This window comes from Leptinotarsa decemlineata, unplaced genomic scaffold (assembly GCF_025532065.1).
Source record: "Leptinotarsa decemlineata unplaced genomic scaffold, Ldec_3_MD MMD2_tig00026294_RagTag_RagTag, whole genome shotgun sequence".
Classification (NCBI taxonomy): domain Eukaryota; kingdom Metazoa; phylum Arthropoda; class Insecta; order Coleoptera; family Chrysomelidae; genus Leptinotarsa; species Leptinotarsa decemlineata.
In genome coordinates this window covers 705,925-733,235 of record NW_027412674.1, presented here as the reverse complement: position 1 = coordinate 733,235, position 27,311 = coordinate 705,925, and the positions used below count along the sequence as shown (strand labels likewise).

General features: G+C 31.7%; 1 protein-coding gene across 1 annotated transcript in view; it reads right to left on the bottom strand.

Moving 5' to 3' along the window:
* Mtr4 (exosome RNA helicase Mtr4) overlaps positions 1 to 27,311 on the bottom strand; it is a 52,750-nt gene that overhangs the window by 15,318 nt on the left and 10,121 nt on the right. Inside the window, exons 6-11 of the mRNA XM_074180124.1 lie at positions 25,507 to 25,753; positions 21,273 to 21,565; positions 21,152 to 21,215; positions 14,125 to 14,337; positions 13,872 to 14,044; positions 13,555 to 13,749 (exon numbers count right to left, since the gene is read on the bottom strand). Of these exons, the coding sequence (XP_074036225.1) occupies positions 13,555 to 13,749; positions 13,872 to 14,044; positions 14,125 to 14,337; positions 21,152 to 21,215; positions 21,273 to 21,565; positions 25,507 to 25,753 (1,185 nt within the window). The remainder of the gene's footprint in view (positions 1 to 13,554; positions 13,750 to 13,871; positions 14,045 to 14,124; positions 14,338 to 21,151; positions 21,216 to 21,272; positions 21,566 to 25,506; positions 25,754 to 27,311) is intronic.

Sequence of the window (27,311 nt, the reverse complement as noted above, 5' to 3'; positions counted from 1 at the left end):
CCGCCTTTTCTAATGGGTCGTTGGCACCGACCCCTAATTATATATGGGCAGATGTAGATTAAGCATTTGTGGGTGTCCCCTTTACCTAGAAACAAGGACTCACCCAGTAAAGATTTGAAAAATTCTGTCTTCACAAAGAGTTATTTTCAGAATTTCGCACACAATGCATTACTTTTTCATCTAAGAGTTTTTTATTTTACATAATCTTGCTTTATGGAATCTATAAAAGTATTTGGTGAAAATTGATGTTATAAAACCGCAGGCGACATATACATGTTGCAGGGTTGTAATTTTTTTGTTACCAAATACTTCAATTTGGTATGCTAGGATAAAATATCCGGTAATCTTCCCCTATGAAATATTCTTCACAAAAATAAGGACAAAATAATTCTGAAGTGTTGAATGCGAACCATCTTTACTCCAGTATCTGATCTTTTGAAAAATCAATGAACCATTCAGGCAATGAAAAGATGATGAAAAATCATCGATCGGATTTGTTCTACTCGATGTTTTGCACGAATGGCACTTTTATAATTTAACAACACAAAATTGTTTTCTTTTCAAAAGACTTATTGTTACAACATTAAGGTTCAAATTTTATTTTACTTCAATATGTCCAGCATTTGGAATATGTAAGTTATGATCTGTTTCTCTCAATTACACCAATTTTCATATCGGTCACAATTAATATATCTTTAGATAAAATGGGATTTTTTGTTTTTTTTTGCAGGTTAGGTTTTTCTTAAAAAGGATAAGTATGTTTGAAATATAGGGTGGATGTCATTTCAAACATTCGAGCTCTACGGCTCACAGTTATTTCTCAATAATAATAAATTAACTTGTTCAATTGATGGCCTATTTATTTTGTAGAAATTCATATTGAATATAGGATAGAAACAAATAACTTTTAATAAATTGATGGATGTAGCCGTTACTACATGGTAGGAAATCATAATGAAGAAAAGAGAAATGAAACTTTCTTTGTTTTTTACCACTTTCATTTGCAACTAACGTTACTGCAGGTTCGTCCTATACGGACATTTTCAAACTTATTCAATAAACTAACAATGATTCATTACATTCGCCATTATATACCACCCCTGTAGGTACTAATGGACATAGAGGTACTAATGGACATAGAGGACATAGAGGTACTTGACTTGAATTAAGTACCTTAATTTACAGTTCACATGCGGATGTGCCAATTTAAAAACCGGCGAGTAAATCGATTTGATCATTTAACAGGTTGCACTCGCAATGTTTATGCTTGCGAATTTCCAAGGATTCTAAATAATTGAGTTTGCAACCCTTCCTGGCATAGTGGAGAATTTCCGTATCGTTTAGATTCGGAAACTTGTGGTTGCTTTTTTCCAACTTATCGACTTTATCTTTGGCATTGAAAAGGAAATGAGATAACCTGGCATGTGTCTGAATACCAATTCCACATTGTTTTTTCTGAAGAAACCCCGCAATTATCTCTGTTATTTTTACAAAATATGTTAGCGTTACCCATTTCTTGATTTCTGGTTGTTTGACCTGGGGGTATATTAATATGTAAGTGAATTTCCGGCTTTTTTTCCTGACTAACTTCTGGATAGTATCTGCGTTGAAACCATTATTATTATTATGATGTAATGAATCATTGTTAGTTTATTGTATAAATTGGAAAATATCCGTATAGGACGAAACTGCAGTAACGTTAGTTACAAATAAAAGTGGTAAAAAACGTAGAAAGTTTCATTTCTCTTTTGTTCAAAATAGCTTTTATCTAATTTCTATTAAGATTTATTTGTTACGACGGGTTTTGGTTTATTCAACCATTATCAAGAATAATAATAATAAGAAGAATAAACCATTTTTTAAATAGATCATTTTAATATTTTTAATATCTTCCACGTTTCAAATATACAAGTTTTCTAGCAATTTAGGAGTGTCATTTAGAACTGATAACTCAATTTAATTCAATTCAATTTTATTACTATTAATCCCATATAACAAGATACTTATAAATTCGAAAGTACCTGACTTAACTGATTCATCTGTTAGTCCCTACTGGTAAATCCTAGGAAGCTGAAATTTGGTATATAGGTACTTCTTAGGTCTTAGTACTTACTAAGAAACGATTTTCAAATATTTCAACTGGCACCCCCCTGGGGATAAAAGGGGAGCGTTTAATATTGAAATTACCTTTTCATCACTGTTCCTCCGTACTGCTATATTTTCGGAGGCTGAAATTTTGTAAGTAAGTTCGTTTTATGCTGTAGATGTGCAATAAGAAATTATTTTTGAACATTACAACGGGGGCGCCCCCCTGGGGATAAAAAGGGAGTGTTTACATATGAAAATTACCTTTTCATCACTGTTTCTCCGTACCGCTATATATGTAGATGGTTTAAAATGGTTCAATAAATCGAATCCGGTGATAACAAATAAAAGTTTTAGTAGAAATTAGACAAACGTTACTTTTTCCCTATCCTATATTCGATAATAGATATCATGTTGAACATACATGAAAATCGTTAATTGAAAATTCCAGATGAAGATGTAGATGTAATTTTTCAGAGTATTAGGTATATCAAAATGATATATACACTTTCGGTTTCACCGAAAATGAATTTTTAAATAAAAGATCATCTCATAAATTTTAACATTTTTAGATATCTGAATCAATTGGCGATAAGAATATAATATTTTAAAAAGTTTTAAGTCTACTTCATTTCTCAAATTCACTTTTATCAGATAAAAAACTAATAAAATCGATGGGTTTATCGTAACCTTAGTAAATATGTAAATACTACGCCCAACGATTTTAATATTTTCTATTTGATGAATACCGTATATTGCTGAGGAGAGTAGTGTGATGTCTGCTACCTAGAAACTTCCGAATTATTTTTCAGTTTTTAGTACATTATCTACATCATCATTAGTTCGGAATTCTATTGTCTAATATGATATATGTAATACGATTTGAAATCCCTAAATGAACAAATGAAATTGAAAATGAATAGCTGAAAATAACAATTATATTAAGCAAAAAATCCTGAAATGAACGTTTCGACATTTTATAACGTCTTCGAGTCATCACCCGAAGACGATTGTGGATACTAATAATCGAAACGTCGTGAAGTCACCTGGCTTGAAATCTTACAATTTTTAGTTAATTTTAATTGTTCGATTTTCAATTTTTCTGCCTATTTTTTTTAATTTCATTTCAGGGTTTTTTCCGCTCAATATTGTTATTTTCAGCTATTCATTTTAATTTTCAATTTTATTTGTTCTTTTAGGGATTTCAAATCATATATCATATTAGACAATGATAGTCCGAACTAATGAAATTCATCATGAAACATTGTCAGCCACCTTCAAATCTACATCATTATTATGTTGGATAGTGCACATAAAATCACCACGGTGGCCATCTAGATTCCCAGATCTAAACAGTCTTGATTTTTCATGTGGAGACATCTTAAGACGATGGTTTACATACTGAAGTGTACTTTTTTCTGATTGATTTGGCTGTTACTTGATGAAGATCCATAATAATTTCAAAAACTACACCTCACGATTTGATATCCACAAACTTTATTTGAAAAATATATCACATGTTTCGCTAGCACAGTAGCTTTATCAAGTGATTTGAATACTTCAAGTTGTTTCTTACACTAATATTTATGTACTACAGGTAACCATAATTGAGTTTACCTCCAAAAAATTACCTAAACCTCTACCTAAGGTACCTCTTAAATTATGATCACCTAAAACTTATTATCACCTCACATCTACATCAATAATAATTCTTTCTCGGTTTTTAAGAAAACAAGTTCAATAATGGTAATCTATTCAAATCCAGTTGGTCATTCATTAAAATGTTTGGATTTTTAAGTTCATTAATTCCCATCGCTTCCAAATGATTCAGTTTCAAACCTTTATTTTCTATGTGCAAAATTTCGAACGCTTCGTTAATGATATGATTTTCTTCTAGAAGATGATTTGAATATGTTGAATTGTTTTTCTTATTTACATAGCTCGTATGATGTTACTGGATTCGATTCCTAAATGTTCTGCCAGATTGACCAAAATATACCTTCGGACGCGTTCCACACTTTAATCTATATAGGCACTCCTGATTTCTCGAATTTGAATGTTTTGTCTTTATTATTTTTAACTAACTTTCCCAACATATTACTTGTTCTATATGCAATTTTAATATCTTCGTTTCCTCAAAAATGAAGCCACTTTTTCCGTTGTTTGTCCAAAATACTTGCCAAGAAAGTCTACGCAAAAGCGATTCGAGACGTTTTTCCTATCGATAAGGTAGATAATCCAAATTTGAGAAATCAGGAGTATATAAATTGAAGTGTAGAACGTGTTCTAAAGTATATATTGGTCAAACTGGCAGAACATTTAGAAATCGAATCCAGGAACGTCGAAACACATGTCGAGGTGTTGAAATAACGGTTTGGTGTTGAGAAAAACTCCAGGAATATTCATTACTACACTAAAGGTTCCAAACAGTGCATGACAAGTTTGTTTTGTTGGCTCTGCCGCTTCATATTTCAAAAACAACCGATAATATATTCAATCTGACAGGAGATTATTCTAGTTCACCAAAATAGGCAATATTTTTCGAATTCAAACGGCCTTGTAGGTCTCACCCTTAATAATGGGATCAGCTAAAGAAAACGGCCTGTATAATAAATATTTGAGCACACCTTTCTTCATAGTCTTTACCAATTACAAAAATTCGATCATACCTTAACTGTTATTTGTTTCAAGTACGTTCATTTGATATAGGCAAAATACAAAACCAAAACAAAATAATAATTTTGGAAATAAACACACTGCAATCTCACAAAAAATACTGTACATGGGAATTATATTCTGAAATTTTTTGAATCTAATTACATCATTGTTAAGAATATTTTTTTTTATTTATTTATCCATATTCAGCGATTTGTGTTAGCAAAACACAAAAATGTACTTATGTACACATCAAGGAAATAATTAGGAAGGATATTATACAATCAAGATTGAAAGAAAATTGAGATTCTTTTGTACCTGTTTTCTGGCTAATGTTGTTCTAACCTGCATGTCAGCTTTGTTTCTTGTATCGTGATCATGATTGATAAGTTGTAACAGGTGTTTCGTCTTATGCTAAAAAGTAACTATGGCTAGGAAACATATCTGTTTTATATCAAATAACTGTGATTATCTGTAAAGGTCACTGAACAATAAGTAGTAACAATGTTTAGTTAGCCATAAATATTCAGTCGATTCATATTCTTCATTTGAAAATTACCATTTTTCAGTATTAATGAGGAAAGTTTTGAACTGGTAAATGGTAAATATATTGTTTCATCACATTTTTTGGTACAGGGAAGCTATTATGGCGGATGAAATAAAAACAATTTTTGATGGAAAAGAATACGACTGCAGGAAAGTGAGAATCATTGATGATTCTGAAGCTGAAAATGTGAATTATGGCAAAAAGAGGAAAGTCAACAACCAATACAGAAGAGGAATGGATTCAAAAAGACTTGAAGGCCATGAACGTGATCTACAGTGGAATTTCACATGATCAACTACAGTTTATTAAGGACAAAGAGACGACGTATGAGATAGAGAAAAAATTTGATATGATGTACTTGAAAGAGCCTCCTGCTCTACAAATTTATGAAGAAGGTGAAATCAATATTGCAAAAATTATTTATAAAGAAAATGTAACAGCTATCTTTACCAAGGCTTTAGGGCAAAATAAATTTGAAAAATTTAGAAGCATGTTGAATGTAAAGTAATTGCAGATATTACCATGTGTAACACTGAGTTTGTGAAAATTACAATATAAATTCAAGAAGCCGTGGTGGAATAAAAGTAAGTGTATATTTATCTTGTTTTTATCGATGTACGCAAGAGGGCGCCACTGATGTAATTATACTTGCAGCACAACCATGTATTATACTTATATGTAAATGTGAATAAAATACTTCCCTTTCCGGAAAATTCCAATCGCCATAATCATTTATATAGTTGGTTTGGTTTCTTGGTTACTCTGGTTACTTCCATGTAGTGATCATAATGAATAAATTATATAAAATGAAGTTGAACTGCCGCATTCGATCCACTTAAACAACAAACACAAAGAAACAAAGTTTTTGTTGCATGAAATATTATGACTGATGTACATTTTCGAGATGCTGAATTTTTTATACCAGCTTCAGTTTTTGAGATATAAGAAAATCGTGATTTTCAAGAAAAAATATTTTAATTTTTTACAATCATTAGAAAAACAAGCACTATTTTTCAAAAATAAAACTTTTATAGAATTTTCTTGCTTGACTTAGTTTCCAAGGGCTATTTTTGATGCTCCAAGTAGTCTGCCATCATGCTATAGTTCGAATATCTTGATGGAACAGTTCCCCCTGTTCTTCACTCAGATCACCAAGATTTCTAGGGAAATGGTGCAAATGGCTGTGTAGGCTTAATACTCATATTACAACCAAGCTGTCGGAAGTGCGACAATATCTTTTCAACATGCTCAGAATAGCTTCCATCCTTTTTTCTGTTTCCCAGGAAATTTTGTGCAATCCACACGAATTTCTTCCAGACATTTTTTCAATATAGTCATATTACTATTGAAATTTTCATCCTTTATCAACCTTCTTACATGGACCATAAAAAAATCCGATTTTCAGTTTCTCTGTACTCATATAATGAAACTTTTTAGAGATTTTGTGAAAGAAAGGTTTTGACTTTCTACTTCTCCATCTTGATACAAAAATTAATAACTTCCTTCCTTTCTTTGGAAGATTCCCACATTGATTGCTTCCTTCCTTTTTTGGAAGATTCACACATTTTTTTGTAACAAGATGGAGAAGTAGAACGCCAAAACTTTTCTTTCCCAAAAAAGTAACCTCTCATGAAAATAAACCCCTATCAATTTAAACAAGATTCCTTTGGCTAGGTTTAATCAAATAAGCGAATGAATGTCATTACGAATACATCGATGACATGAGTAGATCAAACTCATTCCGTGACATAAAGTCGTAATTTTATGAATGAATTGTGTATTTTGTCTCATGTTATCCAGATTTGAAAATGAAGAGCTGATAAGGCAAGTGTCTTATGGCGAAACATCAAATATCTACCGGTGAGGATGACACTGTTCCGTGTAAGTGAAATTTTACCTCTTTCATTTACTATATTGTCTAGGAATCCTGGTAATGATATCTGATTCGATTCCATAACGGATGTTTGGAATACAAACTGAACAGATAAAAGTTTTTATTTGTATAATTCAGTGTTCATAAAATAGTATTTGTTTCGAAAGTCTTTTTCTATCAAGTATTCAATGTTTATATGAAAGTAGCTGTTTAGAGAGAGCCTTTTCTTCCAGTCCGGGTCTGAAAGTTACTTATTTGCATGATCTACACACCTTTGTATAGATTTTATTTTTTAATTGATTGCTTCCTTCCTTTCTTTGGAAGATTCCCTCATTTTTTGTCACAAGATGGAGAAGTAGAAAACCTTTCTTATACAAAAAATTGACCTCTCTAAGAATATACCCCTTCTAATTTATTTTAGAGATGTATCCAAGAAACACTTTTTTGTGAGAAGAAGCTATAGTATAGCGAAACACGTGTTGCGTTTTTGCAAAACTGTTCAGTGAAACTCTCACAAAGTGTTTCTTGAATTCGTTATGGATTCTCATCAAGTATCTGCCGATTCCATCACAAATTTTAGAAATGTATTCAAAACAATCACCATTCATATTCAGAGCTTTGACACATTGTTTCATGAGCCCTAGTTTGATATGCAGAGGCGGCAGTGTTATGGGATCCCCAAGTACTAGTGATTAATGTATGTAACATTCAGTTTCCCTGGAACCATTACATTCCTGGAAGGCCAGTCTTTTCAAACACAGTGATGAAACTCATCTCTGCTGTCCCACAGATAAATAAAACTAGGATATTTTGTATGGCCCCTTTGTTGTCCGAGCAGAAAATTCACCATTTTTAGATTAGATTAGTGTTTGTGGTATTTGATTTTCCACATAACAGAAGCCACGGTAGCATCTTCTTTGACTTTAGTTGAATGTGCTATCGATAACGAACCCGCTATGCATAGGCACACATTTCAGACTTGTTTAGAGGAATCAATAAATACTCTCTCTCTGTGCCTGTAGTACAAACTTCTTGTTTCTCCGATACTTTCTTAGAAGGTCAAGGTCCCTGACCAATGATCTCTTCTTGGTTAAAGGGCTCCGGAGAAATATGTGACCGCTCGGCTACCGGTAGGTCGGTAGCCGGGCGGTTCGACGTGGGTAATAATAATAATAATAATAATAATAATAATAATAATAATTTCAACACCTTAGTCTACCGCAGTCGCGTGATGGGTATAGAGGTTCCTGACACAAGGTGCAGGGCCTGCCGCGAGGCGCCCGAGACCCTAATGCACTTGCTATCAGCATGTCCAGCATATTCGGTCTCGGCCTATATACATCGACATAACGCGGCCCTAAGAGTGCTATATAACCATCTACGGCACTCTTACGGTATTGACGAGACACCGGTGTTGCCCTACGCTCCGGGGGTTATTGAATGCGTTGTGGGGAACGAGAAGTGCCGAATTTATTGGAACTATTCGTTCCCCACCCTCAGGCTCGTACAAGCTAATAAGCCTTATGTAGTCCTTCTCGACCACCAGACCAAGACGATATTTGTCGTGGAGTTTTCAGCTCCTGGCGAGATGAATATCGTCAGAAAAGAGAAGGAAAAACGGATAAAATATCGAGATTTTCTCTTCGAACTCCGCAGACTCTATCCAGATCACTCTGTCAAGATGATTGTTCTGATTATTGGAGTCCTTGGTGGAATGATGTCTTCTCTACTCTCGAATCTTAAAATCATACCGGCTTGCCGCACTAAGGCAGAACTCTTAGCCACACAGATGCAGAAGGCTGTCAGTCTTGGCTCACTGCGCTTGCTCAGGGCACATGATTCTCGAACCTAATGGTCGCTTACCCCACGGTGTGGGGAGTGGTCATTGGTTGATAATGCTGGCGCGCCCTCCCGAATGTATCGGGGCTTCGGGGGATAGGGCCTGACCAGCGCACACTACGGTGAAAAAAAAATACATCTATTTTCCCAAAGATGATAAAACGTATAGGAATAGTCACTTAAAATCTAAAGATCTAAAAAATTCATCCAATGTATAAAAAGCATTGTCGAGTAAATATTTCCTCAAGCGAGTTTTAAAAATAGAAATATTGGCGCAACTAACTATTTTTTTAGGCAGTTTATTAAATATTCTCAGACTCAAATATTCAGAAGATTTCGAAGATACAACATATTTACAGTAGGGAATGTGGAAATCAGCGCAATTCCTCGCGCTGGATTCTAGTGAACTTATTTTTATTTGTGTATACGTATACACATATTTCTAAAATTAAAATACTCGTCATTGTTAAAATTTTTGATGCTTTAAAAATCGGTCTACAGGATGCTTTGCTTAAGGTATGGCAAATAATTTTTAAAATGCGTTTTTGTACAATAAATACGTCTGGTGCTCGAGTGGACACACCCCAGAAACATATTATGCCATATCGTAATCGGGAGGCTACTTGTGCTTGATATAATACGATTAATTGTTCACGAAACAAAATGTTCTTGAGATTTCGGAACATAAAACATAATGAGTTCAATTTTGAGATCAAGTTGGTACAATGTTCTTTCCAGTTTAAACCAGAGTCTATAGTAATTCCAAGAAATTTAACTGATAAAGTAGGCTCAATCAAGATTTCTTCAGTTTTTATTGTTACAGTTTCACATTGTTTTTGGTAGTTGTGGAATCGTATTATATTTGTCTCATTACCATTGAAATAGAGACACTTCTGATCACACCAACCGCATTTGTACACTTTTGTTTCAAGGTATTTTCACATTTGTCAGAGACAAATATATTGGTGTCATCTGCATATCTAATAAAGCTGGCAGAAGATTCGATATTATCCATGTCATTTGTGTAGAATAAAAATAAAATTGGCCCCAAAACAGAGCCTTGGGGAACGCCCATAGAGATATTTTGATATGCAGATTTAGTGGAAGATATACTGACAAATTGTTTTCTGTGTGTTAAGAAACTCCGTATCCAGTCAAGTGAAACTCCACGAATACCATATTTGTACAATTTAAACAAGAGTACCTCATGCTGAACGCAGTCAAATGCCCTGCTGAGATCACAGAAGATCCCAACAGAGCACTCACCTGATTCAATTGCTTTGATCAATTTTTCATAAAATGACAACACAGCACTCTGAGTTGAGCGTCCTGGCAGAAAACCATGTTGATTATCTGAGAAGATGCAATGACCTAATGCAAAATTCATAAGTCTTTGGAGATAAGAATATTCAAAAACCTTAGAAAAGCAGGATGTGACAGTAATGGGCCTATAATTTTCAAGATTTGCTGGATTTTGCTTTTTGTATACTGGGATGACTTTGCCGATTTTCAATAAAGATGGAAAACATCCACAAGTGAAAGAAAGATTAACTAGATAAGATAGAGGCGAAATAATGTGACATAACACCTTCTTCAAAATAAATGGGTGCTTTGTTCACTCTCTCAATCGATCGATGTATGAGTCGGTGGTTCAAGCCGCAGGCTGAACAATCGATTTTCACTTACTATCGTCCAACCCGTGTTAGGAATCACACGTTAAAAGGTAGGCATATGCTTGTGGCATAGGCGCATCGCTAGAGTACAGGATTGGTCGAGTAATAGATAACCTTTTGGACCGATTTCTTTTATAAATTCCCTTCATATCAACCACACAAAAATAACAATCATTCTGATCTTTTGACGGATCATATGTTTGATACTTGAAAATGGGTCTTTTCTTATTTGCCCATAATCTCCAGGACTCCACTCATGTGGACCCATTAGAAACCCAGTACTTGTCACGGGTGTCTATAGGAAATCCAAAGTAATGAAGATAAACGCATTTTAGGAACTCAGACACACTTAGTATACGATTTTCCAATGTATATTCACCACAGATGTTACAGAAATAGTTGTGATCTTTTTCTCAGATATTTCTCGATGTAGACATTGTAACAAAAAATGAATTTGTAAAAGAATCGCTGAGTTTTATGAAAATTGAGTGTAAGTGGTACACAAATATGGTCAGTAGCTGTATCTCAAAAACTAGAGCTGTTGGAAAACAAAGGGGGGAGATTTATAATCAGCGACCTCGAATTTGTCAAAAACAGCCGTGAAATTCCACGCAATGAAAAAACAATTGAATTTTGTTCCTTTGTGTAATTTGACAGAATCGATAGTCATCAAAACTATATAAAGGATTTCCTGTTAGAATATAATTCAAATATTTTCTGAATTTTCTAAGAGGAAGAATCTTTATATATGATGGTAATATATTGAACAGGTTGATTTCAATATAAATAGATACATAGATAGATAAATAGATAGATAGATAGATAGATACCCGTTATTAGTTCTTTGTAATAAAAAACCTTTTCAGGTGTAGAACATGTCAATTACAGTAAACATTATAGAAGTAGTTGAAAATCATGAGGCAGTATCATTAATATTGGTTAAGAATATAAGAATATAAATGGCCACATATGTATGAATAACAAGGTTATCACAGTCAATATACTTAATGAAATATTATTATATTAGATACAGAACACGAACTTATAAATCTATATGTAGGGTTCAAAAGAGACTAAACTACATCACAATGCATAATGATACATGAAATATTCAACACGAACAACATCAGTTTAAATTATCATTGAAGCATTCTTCCAGCGAATAATAAGCTTTGGAGAAAAGCAAAGTTTTCAATTTATTCTTCATGATCATAGAAGACAAATTTCTGCGAGATTCAGGTATCTTGTTATTAATATTAATGATTGAAAAAGGTATATTTTTTTTAAGATAGGTCAAATGTGTCTTTATATTCAAAAGGTTATTTTTGTTTCATGTATTGTGTGGACATGGTTCCTATCATAAGTCGCAAAAAGAGATATATTTTCTTTGACAAATACCACAGATTCATAAATATAGAGACCTGTTAATCTTAATATTTTTTTCTCTACAAATATTTTTTTCAGCTTTCTCTCTGAGAAAAGTTAAATATTTTTGTGAGACACAATTTTTGCAATATGTACAGACATTCCCCAGAACATAATGCCATATCTGATGTGACTATGAATATAACCATTATATGCTAACATCGCAGCCTTAGTGGATATATTTTGTGTAATTATTTTCAGGGCATATCAGTATCTTGACATTTGTGTTGCTACTTTATCTATGTGGCTCTTCCAGTCCAGCTTTGTGTCATTTATAATTCCAAGAAAGGAAAGTTGGGTCACTGGTTCTAAAGTAGTTACACCATCACATAAAATATTATTTGTGCCGTTTCGGGTAAAAGATATGATTTGTGTCTTGTTTTTGTTCAGTTTGAGATTGTGAGATATAAAGTACTCCTCCAGAAACTTTAGCTTGAAAGAAATATTTGCCTGAAGGTAGTTGTGATCGGTTGAACTGAAAACCACAGAATCTAGATTCATTTAAACGAGTTCAAGGCAGTATCATAATTTGTCCATTTATAGTAGAGTGAATTGCGGTAAATATAACATATTTACCAATATATTTCTAAACATTCAGTAGTTTTAAACAGGTTATAAAAAAATAATGTATCTATTTGGGGTTCCGAAGAAATTAATTTACATGAGTATATGTTGTGTACACCGTTGATACTTCTGACAATTTTTGTCTGTATTGTAGATACTCTATTCAGATGGCAAAGATCTGTAGTGGTCAAACAACGCATAGTATGCAGTTAAACCTGCTGACTGATTCACAAGCTGTTGATTTTTTTTTTTTTAGCAAATATGGCAGTACTCAATTTCGATGAAATGTGACATATATATTCCTGGCAAGTATCCTATCAATATCCACCCCCAAAAATCTAATAAATTCATCGTTTGCTTTAACAGACTGTGTCAAATATTATTGTTCTAGTTTTGCTTTCATTTAATATGAGTTAATTTACTGTAAACGACCCCTTTGCATTCTTTCTTATGTTTTTAAGACTTGGTACATAGTCCTCACTTTGGTAGAGACTTACTACTATTGTGGTGTCATCTGCATACATTACCGTAATAACATTGGGATTTCAAAAAGTATTTGGTAGATCATAATTATAGATAATAGAAAAAATAGGACAAAGGACCGACCCTTGGGTGAAACTTATTTGCCCATCAATGCACACCATTTTTCGTCTGTTATCCAAGTAGGACTGCATATTCCATGAAATTCGTACTTCTCTAACAAAATTTCATGGAAGATACATTCAAAGACAGAACCATGTGGAGTGAATGTAAAAGGAAAAAAAACATAAAGAAAGGAAAACATAAAAAAAAATAAAAAATCGCCTAATCGAATGTACGTAACCCACAAAATTTAAACATTCACCGTATTTAACAGACCTCGTATATTAAAATCCTTTGTTCACTGAACTCACCTGATCATCTTTACATGGTTTTGGAATCACATCCCCTCCTTCACTATCAGAAATAACGTGCAATAAAAGATCAACTTTTACTTTTGTCTGCGTTTTGGATTGTCCATGCTTATTCTTACGGCCAGGTATAATTTCACTCACTTTTTTGAAATTCACAACTGCACCCCAATCATATTCAGCCTCTGGAGTTTTTATCTGAAAGGACATAACTTTATAACACAGCATAATTTTAATGTGAACCATATAAAAAAAATCTTTAAAAAGATGTTTTTTTCAGATTTTTTTAACAAATTTGTTGGAGTGTAATAATATCATACCTTTAACAATCTACCAGGTTGTAGAAAAGGTATCAAGTATTCAGATTTAGTTAAATACAATCTAAACTGAGAACCCAACGTATCCAATTCTTGTCTGATATTATAGTATGATGAAATTTGATCCTCACATTGTACTTGGAATTCATTGAAAATCTTCAATTTATTTTGATAATCTATAAAAAATTAAGAAGTTCAAACAAACCGAATAAAAGTGATACATTAGTTTAAATAAGTGCTAGAAAAAAAAATTCACCCTCATAAAGCCCAGGAATGGCAGTTTGATTTTGAAACTGAAAAAAGGATCTCTCCAGCATGTATTCAGGGTTGATGTCTTCTACTCGCAACAAATTGAGGACCATGTTATAAGTTAAATGAAAAGCAGAATTGATCGCATCAGGCAAACCCTTGACAATATCCCGGCCTGCAGCAGGAGGAACTTTTTCATCCACCATCAAAATTACAATACCTGAAACGAAATGGTTATCCGATAAGAATAGAAGAAAACTTTTTTAATCAGTTTTTAAAGTTAGGTATGTTTAGTTGCCACTAATCTTATTCCAGAGTTATTCTCTCTCTCTAATCGATGTATGATGATCAAGCAGAGATAGCAAATAAATTTTGGCAGGAATGATCCAACATATTGTAAATATCAAAGTGAGAAAAGATACTTGTTTGAACACTTATCAAATTATGAAACATTTTCAAGAAATTGATAAAATTGGAATTAGTGGTTGGTATTTTCCTTTTATTAATGAACTCATGAAATTTGTTATTGGGAATATACAGTCAACTGAAAAAATAGGTTTGACAAAAATCTCAGTGAATAATATAACAGAAAGACCATGAAACAAATATTCTACCCTAGCTATTCTTTCTATAAAATATAAACAGCTGTTTGCTGTCTTTTTCTACAATAACAAAATTGGTTAATATTTGGATCAAGTGTTTGGAACAATTTCATAGCAGTTTCAATTATAAACTTTTTAGGTTACCTAAACAACTGCTCAGCTGGCAAAAATAGAAACACTGTTATATTTCTATAGCTGAGCAAAGCTTTGAATACATACAATCACAATATTTGAAAATTATATTCGAAAGATATGGTTTTAAAAGTACTAATTACTTAAAAAATGTGAAGGAAAAAGTTTACATGTATGCTGGTCATAAACTACTCATCTATTCAGAAGACGTCAAATGTATTCATGACCCAGCCTATCGCCACAGTATATCATCGTAAATCGTAAATCAAAAAGAGTTCCTTTGTATTGAAAGAAATCAAATACTTAGGGGTTATAATAGATAAAAACTTAAAATGGAGTAACCATATTGACTAACAAATAAAGTGAGGAAGCTTATATATAAATTTTATCAACTACGAGAGATCCTCTCTAAAAATCTCCTTTCATTAATTTACAAATCACTGGCCGAATCACTCTTTCGTTATGGTATTTTAGTATGGGGAGGAATGTACAAAAATGCTCTACAAAAAATAAATGTCATTCAAAATTATGTATTAAAAATGATATAAAGGAAAACAAAACGTTATCAGACAACACTACTTTATAATGAAGACGTTGGTGACATAAGATCTCTATATTTTCATAGCCTATGTATATATGCCTACAAATACAAGCAATATCAGAACCATCCTTCACATAACTATACAACCAGAAGTACTACAAACCATCACTTAAGAATTCCCAACTGCAACAAAAATATTGTTCATAGATGTTTAATATATACTTTACCCAAAGCATTCAACCTTCTTCCATCCAGTATAAAAGAAAAAAAAAATTCAAGAAATTCAGTGTTCTATCAAAAACATATATTTTTCATAATTATTACACCTTTCTAAAAATACTGAATAAATAAATTAATGTTTTAATATTATTCCTAAGCCATTTTGTTACAAGACTTATTTGAAATCCGCATATATAATAGAGTTGCACAATACAAGTGTTCAATCACTTAGGTGCCAAACTCAGTAATGTAACCAGAAATTAGTATACCTAACCAAATCTTCGATTAACTTGCTGAACTATAAAATGTATAGTATATTTCCTAGTAAAAATGTATGGTATATATATGTATGTATGTATGTATATATTTATATATATATATATATATATATATATATATATATATATATATATATATATATATATATATATATATATATATATATATATATATATGTGCGTGTGTATATATATCATATCATATTTATTGTATTATCATTTTCAATTGTATAAATTGTATAAAAATTGTATATTGATTTTGAGAATCCTATTGTTACAGTGCTTTTGTATAATATGATTATATTAAAATAATAATATGATTATATTAAATAAATATATAAATATATAATACAATATCATTTGGCTCCTAGTATCATTTAGCTTCAGTAAAAATTTGAGTCTTTATTGTACTGCAGCTCTATTTGCCAAGTTATTTTGACGTATTTCCCCAGCACGGTATTAGTTATCTTCTGTTGGATAGAAATCAATATTGAATTAGTTTCTTAGCTTATTTGAACATTTTTGAAACCCATTATTGAAATTCTTTATAAAGTATTCCTAGGATTTATGAATTCCTTTTGGTGTTTTTTGTTAACATTTTGATTTCAAATATTTTTTTTTATGTTAATGGGGGCATGGTCCTTGTGGTGTTTACCAGATTGCCCTCACTTCATTTTTTATGATATAAGTCTGTTTTTCATAAAATCAGTCTCTATTTTCTACCTCGAAGAAGAAATAGATTCGAAATCGGATTGTTCTTTTCTTTGGTAGTATATCAAGATGAAAATTATTGAAAATTTTGTATTATGATCATGTAATGTATAAATTTTTAATAATCAAATATTACTTTTCTGAAGATTTCCAGACAATCTGAATACGAATTCAGCTTTTATAAAGAGTATTATATGATTGAAAGTTATATTATTAGTCATTTGATAAAGTTCCGAAGATAGAGCATCCCATGGTTTATTAAATATCACGCTTCATAACTTTATTCATTAAACGATGAATTATATTTTTTGCAGGATGAGCAAATTGTAATGCAATATCTAATTCGAGAGATAATATGAGCATTATGAATTAGAATATGTATCAGCATCTAAAAAATGTTTGAATTGAAGGGGTTATATTTTTAGAAGTGATTAATTTTTGGGAATGAAAGTTTTTGGCTTTCTACTACTCCATCTTGATACAAAAAAAGGATGAGGGAATCTTCCAAAGAGAGGAAAGTAGTAATCAATTTGAAAATAAGTAACTCTATACATGGATGTGTAGATCATGCAAAGAAGTAACTTTCAGACACAAACTGAAAGAAAGTCCTCCTGAATTGTAATTGTGTAATTCAATGTTTATATGAAAGTAGCTGTTTCAGGAGGACTTTCTTTCAGTTTGTGTCTGAAAGTTACTTCTTTGCATGATCTACACATCCATGTATAGAGTTACTTATTTTCAAATTGATTACTTCCTTCCTTTCTTTGGAAGATTCCCTCATCCTTTTTTTTGTATCAAGATGGAGTAGCAGAAAGCCAAAAACTTTCTTTCCTAAAAAATGTATTCTTCCGATTGCTGTCACCAGTAGCGCAAACGATTCTTTAATTCTATTCATATGACATTCATATTAATAATGATAATCTTCATTTCAAAAATATGCCAACTATTACAGCTTGTACACAGACAACATAGAATGAAATAATGTCAACAAAAAAAAAGACTACATGTACTCATAAATATATACATTTCTATAATTCGATTTGGTCTAAATAGTCACTAACACTATATGGTTCTAAATCTATTAAATATTTTTTTATTTCTTTCTTAGATTTCTTTATGCTACTCAAATATTTGATTTGATTAGTCAATTTATTGTACAGCTTCATTGACATGTAATGAGGAGTTTTTTCGGTTATGGTTAACCTATGTGTAGGGAGCACGAAATCATTTCTTCTTCTTTTTCAATACAAACATCAAGCATTCATAAATATAAAGAGCAACTTTCTTTCCAAAAAATTAATCACTCCTAAAAATATAACCCCTTCAATTCAAATAAAGAGCATATATCGTCATTATCCCATTATTCTTGAAGACATATCTACACGATTGATTATATTTCAAATTACTCATCATTCTGATTGCTCTTTTCTGAATTACAAATATTTTATTTATATTACTATTGCTTGCGAGATTTCGTTCATTCGACTTTCAGAAAGGACAAAAATAAGATAAATACATCTCAGTTCCATACCACCAATATACGAGGAACTTTGGAAAGATTTTCAATGAACTAGGTATGAAGGTAGTTTTTAAAACAAGTCATACACTACAGAGCCTTTTAGAAAGTCCAAAAGACAAAGTCGAGAATTTACGAAATTGAATGTAAGGACTGCGATGCAAAATATTATGGAAAGACAAAAAGATCTATTAAAGTAAGATATAAGGAACACATAGCACACTTAAAATATGGAAGACCTGAAAAATCAGTAGTCGCCCATCATATTTTGCAATAAAACCATTCCATAGACTTCAGTTCATTAAGATTAGTTAGACAAGTTAACATCAACAGGCAACTAGATGCCTATGAGAGTGTAGAAATAAATAAACACAATAATATTATGAATCACGATGATGGACCTATACCAAAGAGGATACTATATAGCTTGTTAAAATAATAATGTTGGGTTTACTGATTACTACATAAGGACACATTGCAAAAATAAATTTAGATAGGCAATATTGTGAAATTAATTTTTATATAGCTGAAAATTGTTTTATATACAGCTATAACAGTTGTAGTTAGTTGTAAAATTAATTTAGGTTGGTATAGCTGTATGGGTGGTACACCTGGATGGTTTACCTGTATGGGATATCTATATAGCATAAATAGGGTTAGCTCCGCGTTAGTTTCTAGTTTTAATCTTCCTCTTTAAAGATGATCACTTGGTGATCGAAACACGTGTCAAGGTGTTAAAAATAACGATTTGGTGTTGGGAAAAAACTCCAGTAATATTCATTACTACACCAAAGGTTCCAAACAGTGCATCATAATTACTATTGCTTCCCAAAATATGATTCCATATCTAGCTACAGACTCAAAATTGGAAAAATATAAAATTTTTACCGATTCTTTGTTGAAATATTTGTGAACCACCCTTAGTCCATACGAAATTTTACTCAATTTGTTAGCTGTATAATCAATCTGTTTGTTCCATTTCAAGAATTCATCAATATGAAGTCCTAGAAATTTGGTGTATTCTGAATATTTTATAGTAATGTTTTCAATATTTAAATTTTGAGGTTGTTCTATCTGTAATTGATTAGTTCTAAAAAGTATAAGATAAGTTTTAGATTCATTCAAAATTAACCTATTACTTTTGTATCATTAAACATTTCCATACCAGTTTTTACTACTTCCGAGTATGTTTCACGGCCTTTTAATAAATTAGTGTCATCAGCAAAACTGTAATCCAATTATGGGTGTTTGAATAACATAAATCGTTTATGTAGATAATAAATAACAAGGGACCCTCAATGCTTCATTGGGGTATTCCTACTTTCACTGCCGCATTTCAGATTTGTATGTTCGACCACAATTGTTAATAGTTACTATTTGTTGATCTGTTAGGTAAGATTCAATCCAATTCAGTGAGTTTCCGCTTATACCACATAGTTCTAGTTTTTTTATAAGTATCTGGTGATTCAAGCAGTCAAATGCCCTTGACCGATCTAAGAACATACGTAGAGCTAAATATTTTCTTTCCATTAGGTTTGTTATATTTTGAGTAAATTGAAATATTGCACTGTTTGTTGATCTCTCTCGTAAGTATTCGTGTTGATTATTGCTAATTATATTACATTTATATAGAAAATTTTGTAAAGTAATTACACATAGCTAGCTCAAATAATTTTGCAAAACTTGGTAGAACATCTATAGGTCGATGGTTTTCCATAAGTTCAGAATCCTCCTTTTTATAAATAGGTTTCACTAGGGATAGTTTCAGTCTTGAAGGGAAGACGCCAAATTTCATGGAGTTGTTTATGGTATATGACATAATTTCACTTATGCTTAGTATACTTCTTTTCATCAAAGAAGTGGGAATTTCATCATACACACTAGAGTGTTCATTTTTAACTTTATGTGATAGTTCTATTACCTCTTGAGGAGATATTGGCTTTGCTAACATTGAATGAAAATTATATTTTATTGAACATTCGAAAGGAATATTTGGGAGGTTTGATAATAATTCTGGAACAATTTTAATCAATTATTTGTTATAGTCATTCACAATTTTTTCTGGTTCCCATTGTAATTGATATTCGGATTTTTTTTTCTTCCTGTTCTTCCGAGTATATTGTCCACATACATTTATTTTTATTATCAGAAGTCTTTATTCTGTTCAAATATTCATCTTCTTTAAATTTTCTCAAGCGATTATCATATTCTTTTTTCACCTCATTATATTGGTGCCGACTTACTTTATTATTTATATATAAAATTAACATGGCATCCAAAGTGCATTTCCATTCAGCAATTTCATTATTGTTGAAATATTTAATATTCTCATTCCTAGTAATAACAGACCTAATCGGAAAGCTTTCATTAAATAATATGAAATTTTTCATAAAAATATTGTTGATCAACCTCTGATCTATCTAAGTAATATACTTCATCCAAAGTTAATGTATTGAGTTTGTTACTAAATTCAAACCTTTATCAATTATTATGCATGAATATTTATTTTTCAACTTGATTAATTAAATTGTTCTTAATTTCAAAATTTAGTTATATATAGTTCATATTTTTTACTTGATTCTTAAATTGAGATCATTCAACCATTTCTTAATCTCTTTCCTATCATTATTAATATTTATTTTCAATAAATTCTCATTTTTGACAGTTTCATTGAATTTGCCCTATTTGTTTGTCAAATTTAGTATTTAAAGTTTGACCCCCTTCCTGTTGACAGATTGATGTGATATTTGGTACATACATTTAGTTTTGATAACAATAGAATTCAATAAATTCTCTATCATTGTAAATCCAAAATGGCGGCAGCTACAAAATGGCGGATTACATATTTTTTTCGCAACTACCTCAATATGTTTGCCAATTTGTAAAAACCAATATTAATATTTATAAAATTAATTTATTTAGATTTCAAAACCTTTTCGTGATATGATATGACTTTTATTGGTGTTCTTCCTGAAAAATGTTGATTTAGGTTGAATTTAAGCATAAAAAAAATACCATTAAAGTTTTAGTCTAACCTTTGTCATCAATTCCTCTTCTTCCCGCTCTGCCAGACATTTGAATGTATTCACCTGAAGTGATCTAAAAACAATTAGTTAGTAGAAAAATGTGAAACAAAGATAATTAAAGTAAACTCACCCATCGATATTCACTACCATCAAATTTTCTCATCCCAGTGAAGAGAACTGTTCTGGCAGGCATATTCAAACCCATGGCAAATGTTTCAGTTGCAAACAATGCTTTGATCAATCCCTCTCCGAATAATATTTCAATGGTTTCTTTGAGAATAGGTAGTAAACCGCCATGATGTATACCAATACCACGTCTTAACAAAGGTAAAAGATTTTCAACTTGTGGCAAGTGTCTGTCATCATCATTCAAAACATCCATTGCATTGTTGAATACTTCATCGACCAGTTGTTTTTCAGCAGCTGAAAAAATATTTGAAATTCAAGTTCTCACTACGTATAAACAATAGAATTACAATACAGTAATAATTTTATTTTAGCGATTTCTTTCAATACCTATACATGTTTACGGAAAGTCAAAGATATGAGAAAGAGTAGTAGAGATAACAGAACAAATGATAATATAGGTTATACAAAGAAAAATACCCTTGAGAGCATACATAAAACAAAGAATGTTAAACAATCACACATGAATCGTTTAGTCAAAAAAGAGCCAAACGAAGTATTCTTTGATTTATGAAAATAAAAAGCTGTATAATCACATACCTTGCGAAATTAGGAAGGAAAAAGCTATAAAAAGTTCAGAAATCTTGTTAATGATGCCCTTGCAACAAAAGCGTACTACAATCTTGAAGAATATCACAATGGAACTTTGCTGTGATTTAACACAGAAAAAGTGCAATCGTGCCATGTTTCGCAAACCTCAAACAGAATCTAGTAGACCTCTCTTTAGAAAACTACAAGTATTATCCCTTATTTCACTTTACATATTGAAAACTGCTTGTTACATTTACAAACGTAGAAATGCTTTGCTCTGTCGTAATGACATTCATGGTCGTTCCACCAGGAATCAGCATTTGCTGAATACTCCTCTAAACAAATGGAACCTAGCACAAAACGGTCCTCTAAGCATCGAAATTCTAATTTTTAATGAAATTCCTCAAAATATCACAGATGAACCTACCTATTTTAGATTCAAGAAGTCACTGAGAAAAGTACTCATTGAGGCTGCATTCTGTACTTTGGAATAATTTTTTAGTATATAATTGTATAGTATATTGTATTGTATAGTATATATTTTATTGTATATATTGTGTATTCTGTCATTCTATGTGTGTAATTGTATATTTTACCTTAATATTTAAATTGAAGTCTACTCTGTCTGTACTTGTACTTATCATTTCAACATTCAACTTTTTACCTTGTAATTTTGCTTTTTGATGAATAAATTTGATTGATTGATTGCTTTAAATTTGCAATATGTACTTTCAAAACAGTTTTAAAACTCCTTTTTTCTGGCCTAGGCCCAGGTAAATGACTTAAGACTACTTGTTCTGACGCTTTTTTCAATATCATTTTCAATGCTCAGGAATATGGTAATTATTTATTCTTTACAGGCAAGAAAATGGTTTCAAATTAGAAAAGTGATAAAAATGTATGCTGTTCATACAGAGAAATAGAATAAGTAGATTAGATAAAAAGTAAATTCATTCATTCAAGAATAACAAGCAGAAGCTGGCAAGTCTGTGAAAAATTATAGTAGTATTGCAACAAGCTTGGCATATACTTGGCACTAATCAACAGTCATACTAGAGGGAAGTTTTAATGAGTTATTTAACCTGAACTTCTTAACAAAACACTTGTAATCCAACACTGGATTGCTCTATTTCGATCTGCTATGGTTCTCATCAGTGGTCTATATGTTAGACTCAACTCAAATCTAATACTTTTTTATGACATTTATAACGCAAAATATGAACAATGATGTTAGTTATCTGATGAAAATCAATAATAAAAGCATTGAACAAGTGAATTCTATCAAATTTCTTGGAATTATTATGGACCATAAGATGACATGGAAAAAACACATCAATGTTCTTGCGAGAAAATTAAGCCTATGTGCTTTATAATTAGATAGCTACAAAGAACAGTGTCTTTGGAAATATTAAAATTGTCATATTATGGACTTGTCCAGTCCCTAAGTAACATATGGTCTGATGTTTTGGGGCAATTCAACTCATGTCAATAAAATATTTCTCATGCAGAAAAAAATTATTAGGTCCATGGTGGGAGCTTATCCGAGGACTTCATGTAAACAGTTATTTTCACAGTTACAAATTTTTACACTGCCTTCACTTTATATAATGCAAATTACTGTAAATATAAAAAAAAAGAGGCTTCAATGTTATCAAATAGTTCTATTCACAAATATTCAACTAGAATGCGTGAAAATATATGTCAACCTTTCTCCAGACTATCGATTGGGAAAACTGTTATATTTATCAGTGTACAAGGTGTTTTAATCGTTTTAAGGAACTGTTTGGTCCAACTCACGAAATGTCAAATCTAAACTGCTTCAGGAACGCTCTTTACAAATACTTGGAAGGAAACGTATTTTATTCTTTAGATCAGGGTTGGCCAACTTGATTAGACATAAGATCTACTGTTTACTAACGAGACCCTGTGCGATCTACCATTCACATACTTCTTAGGAGTTCCTTTTCGTATCACATATGAGATTCTTTCCTTAAATTTACTTAATACTTTGGAAAGAAAGTCTGAGTTGATGATGTTTAATCAACATTTATAGGTCCTATCTATATATTAGTGTGAGCATTGCGTCGCAGTATCTTCCACTAGTTTAGCATAATCAGGTCTGTAGTTGGAAATTGCCAACCTTAAAGAATCCAATGTATGAGCGTCTTTCAAGCGAGAACGGTGTTTATTTTTTGTTTGTTTTAAGTAGGAAAATGCTGACTCACATAAATATGTTGAACAAAACACGAATGAAGTTGTTCAACACATTTCTTCAAATTTGGATATTTGTCGTTGGAAACCGATACCCAGAAATGTTGACCTGAGGATGATCTTGCTTCTGGGAATATGTCGCAGCACAGAGTAATAATTTTGTTTTGTAACATCATGTGCTCCATTTGAATTATATCTGCGAATTTTGTAGCCAATTCATAGATATCACTATGATCAATGGAAATTGTAGGTGGGATGTTTTTCCATATGATCCTTGATGTTTACAAATTGTTCAAATTTTTTCTTTTCTATGTCAACTATCATTGCCTTGCCACGATCGACTGGACTAATGGTCGCGATCGACCGGTCGATCGCGATCGACCAGTTGGCCACCCCTGCTTTAGATGAATTTTTTATGTGAGTGTATGTGCACTATCATTAACGTACTGTTATTTTAATTTTCTGTGATTGAACAATTGTTACTTTATTTATGAACAGACGATACTTCTTTTCAATATATACTTATTTTATGTTTGTATTTTTGTAACTTTTATTGTTTATAGGCTTTTAATATATACTTATTTTAAATTTGTACTGCTGTAGCTTGTAGATTCTGTTATGACTAGTCTAATGAATTTATATGTCTTTTATACATTTGTATGGACTTCGGTGATGAATAAATTTGATTTGATTTTCCTTAAGGAACAATCTTGAGTATGAGAAAGGATGACAGGCAATTCTGCCCTCACGAAGAAGACATCTTCAAAATGGTCAGGAACTCAAACATTGCTAATATAAGATAAATAAGGACCTGAAAGGTGGTCTGTCGCAAAGTCATGGTTGAACAATGATCGCCAAATGGGCTATGGTTTTTAATTGTTGTCTTCTTGCAGTGAGAGCTGCAGAAAAAAAAACGAGATTTTTTATTTGGAGGCTGATGTCATGATTTGGCCTAACAACAGATCCCCGTGGAGACCCTTGTTAAGCAAGGTAGCAATTTCATAAGGAGAGATGTGTATGCTTACTCATATGATAATAGACAAAATAATTATAGCTGTGTCACTTGACTATTATTTATTTTGTGCGTTTTATTTTTTTGTTGAATATTTGAATTTTTTCGTGTAATCTGCCCATGGACTAGGTTGGCCATATTGATAATCAGAGCCTAGACCCGTACGGTCCACCCTGCGAGCTACCCAAAACTCGTAATAAAATAAAATATTTTTCTTCAAACACACTGGAGAGTGTTTTCGAGATGAATCAATCTGCCAACGGTAGTGACAGCTTTCACTGCCAGCAACACTAAAAGTAATGGTGTCATCATGATGATGATCTTTCGAATTTGATAGGAGATAAATGCCAACTTTAGCATAAGAATGTCAGTCACACAACATGATTCTGATTCTCAATGTTTGAAGAAAAAAAAAGTTTCTCACTTGTATTGAAGTCCAATTTTGACATCTGCATAGCATATAACTCGCAGTCCTTCTTACTAAAACTGAAAACAATTACAGGAGCGAAATTTCGCTCCATGATCATCTTAACCACTTTGAAAATGTCCGTCTGTGTGGGATCTTTGTTGGAAAAACCACCTCGTCTGCCTTTCTGGTCCCCTTTTGCTGCATCACCAGAATTTTGTAATACAGCCATAGCTGCATTGAAACTGTCATCTTTGAAGGTGCCCTAAAATACAGAAAAAACTGTATAATACCGGGATTAATAAAAATATTGAGAGGTTTCCAAATCTCCTAATCTTTCATGTGAATTCATTTATTCATTCTTTCTTCTAAACATTCTCGGTTCTTACAAAAAATGAATAGCAAACACAATTTCCACTCACAAAAATAAGACACTCATCTCATCACACGTTTCACCAATCAAGTAAGCGTCATCAGCAGATAAACTATTCTAACTTAGCCCACTTATATCTAACACAGTCAACCCCAGTCAACGGTCAACTTTCAATCATACATCAATGGTTTCCTAAGTTCCTATATTTTCGCTGAATTTTTAGGAAGTAGTTCATGAAAGAGTGAGAAATATACTGTTTTAAATACCTTTGTCACTGTTCATAATTATCATGTCATACTTTTCAACTTTCAGAAGCATCCAAAAGTCTAGTGTCACATAGCGCTTCAAGGTGATTAACACTAGAAGTTTTTTCTTTTTGAATGAATATGCACTGGGTGTTTTTTTTAAATGAGTGTCAATTGCTCATTTACTGTGAACAACATGCAGTCTTCAAGTTTGTATCATAAATGCAAAACTTTCAGTTTGTCTTCAGACCTAACACTGGTTGAAATGTAAAAACAGCATGTTCATTTTATTTTTGAAAATCTGATCTAACTCAGTGTATCTTAATTTGGGATAATAATGAACTTTCATACATTTCCTTTTTGAATAGTTGATGATTTACAAAAACACTCCTTAAATATGATACTCTCTCTGTGAATGATAGAAGAACAAGAAATAGTGATATTTTTAAAATTCCTTTTTGTAGAACCAATTATGGTCAGAATGAAACAATATGTAGGATATTGAAATCAGCAAATCATTACCATCTTAACCTGGAATTGTTTAATTCATCATTATTATCCTTCAAAAAATCGATTAAAAACATCTGATGAATCTTTAGTTTGTAAGCACATGTACAATTTATAAAAAGATATTTGTAAAAATTGGCTTGTCCGTTGAAATAAATAAATAAAATAAATTTACGTTTCCAAATCAACTTTAATTAAGGGTAGTACCTGTTGCTTTCAGCAACATATATGGCGGGGCATTCACGGCATTGGCGGGGTATATATCGACTAGAATGTGGTGAATGCCCCGCCATATATACAGGCCAAACTGATAGAAATTTTGATACAAGGTACCTTGAACGTGTCATTTCGGATAAAAAAATCATTAATGTACGAACATCTTCAAAATTTAAAACATAAAATAGATAAAGATAATTTAAAGATCCTTCACACATGCGAAAAAGGGAAAGTGATGAATCTGTTGGAATCTATGGAAATAAACAAGTCAAAGAAAAATCCCAATTCTATTGTCCTCAACGAACAACTTGATCTAAATAATAGTCCTCTCCTGAATCTATAATTCAGTTCCCAAAACCTACATTATATCAAAAGCTTTGTTTTGTTATGTTCGTGGATATTACAGGTATACAAAATGAAGGTACCAAATTATTTATGATAGGATAGGCAACTTAGGTAGAAATTACTCAGATTTAAATGTA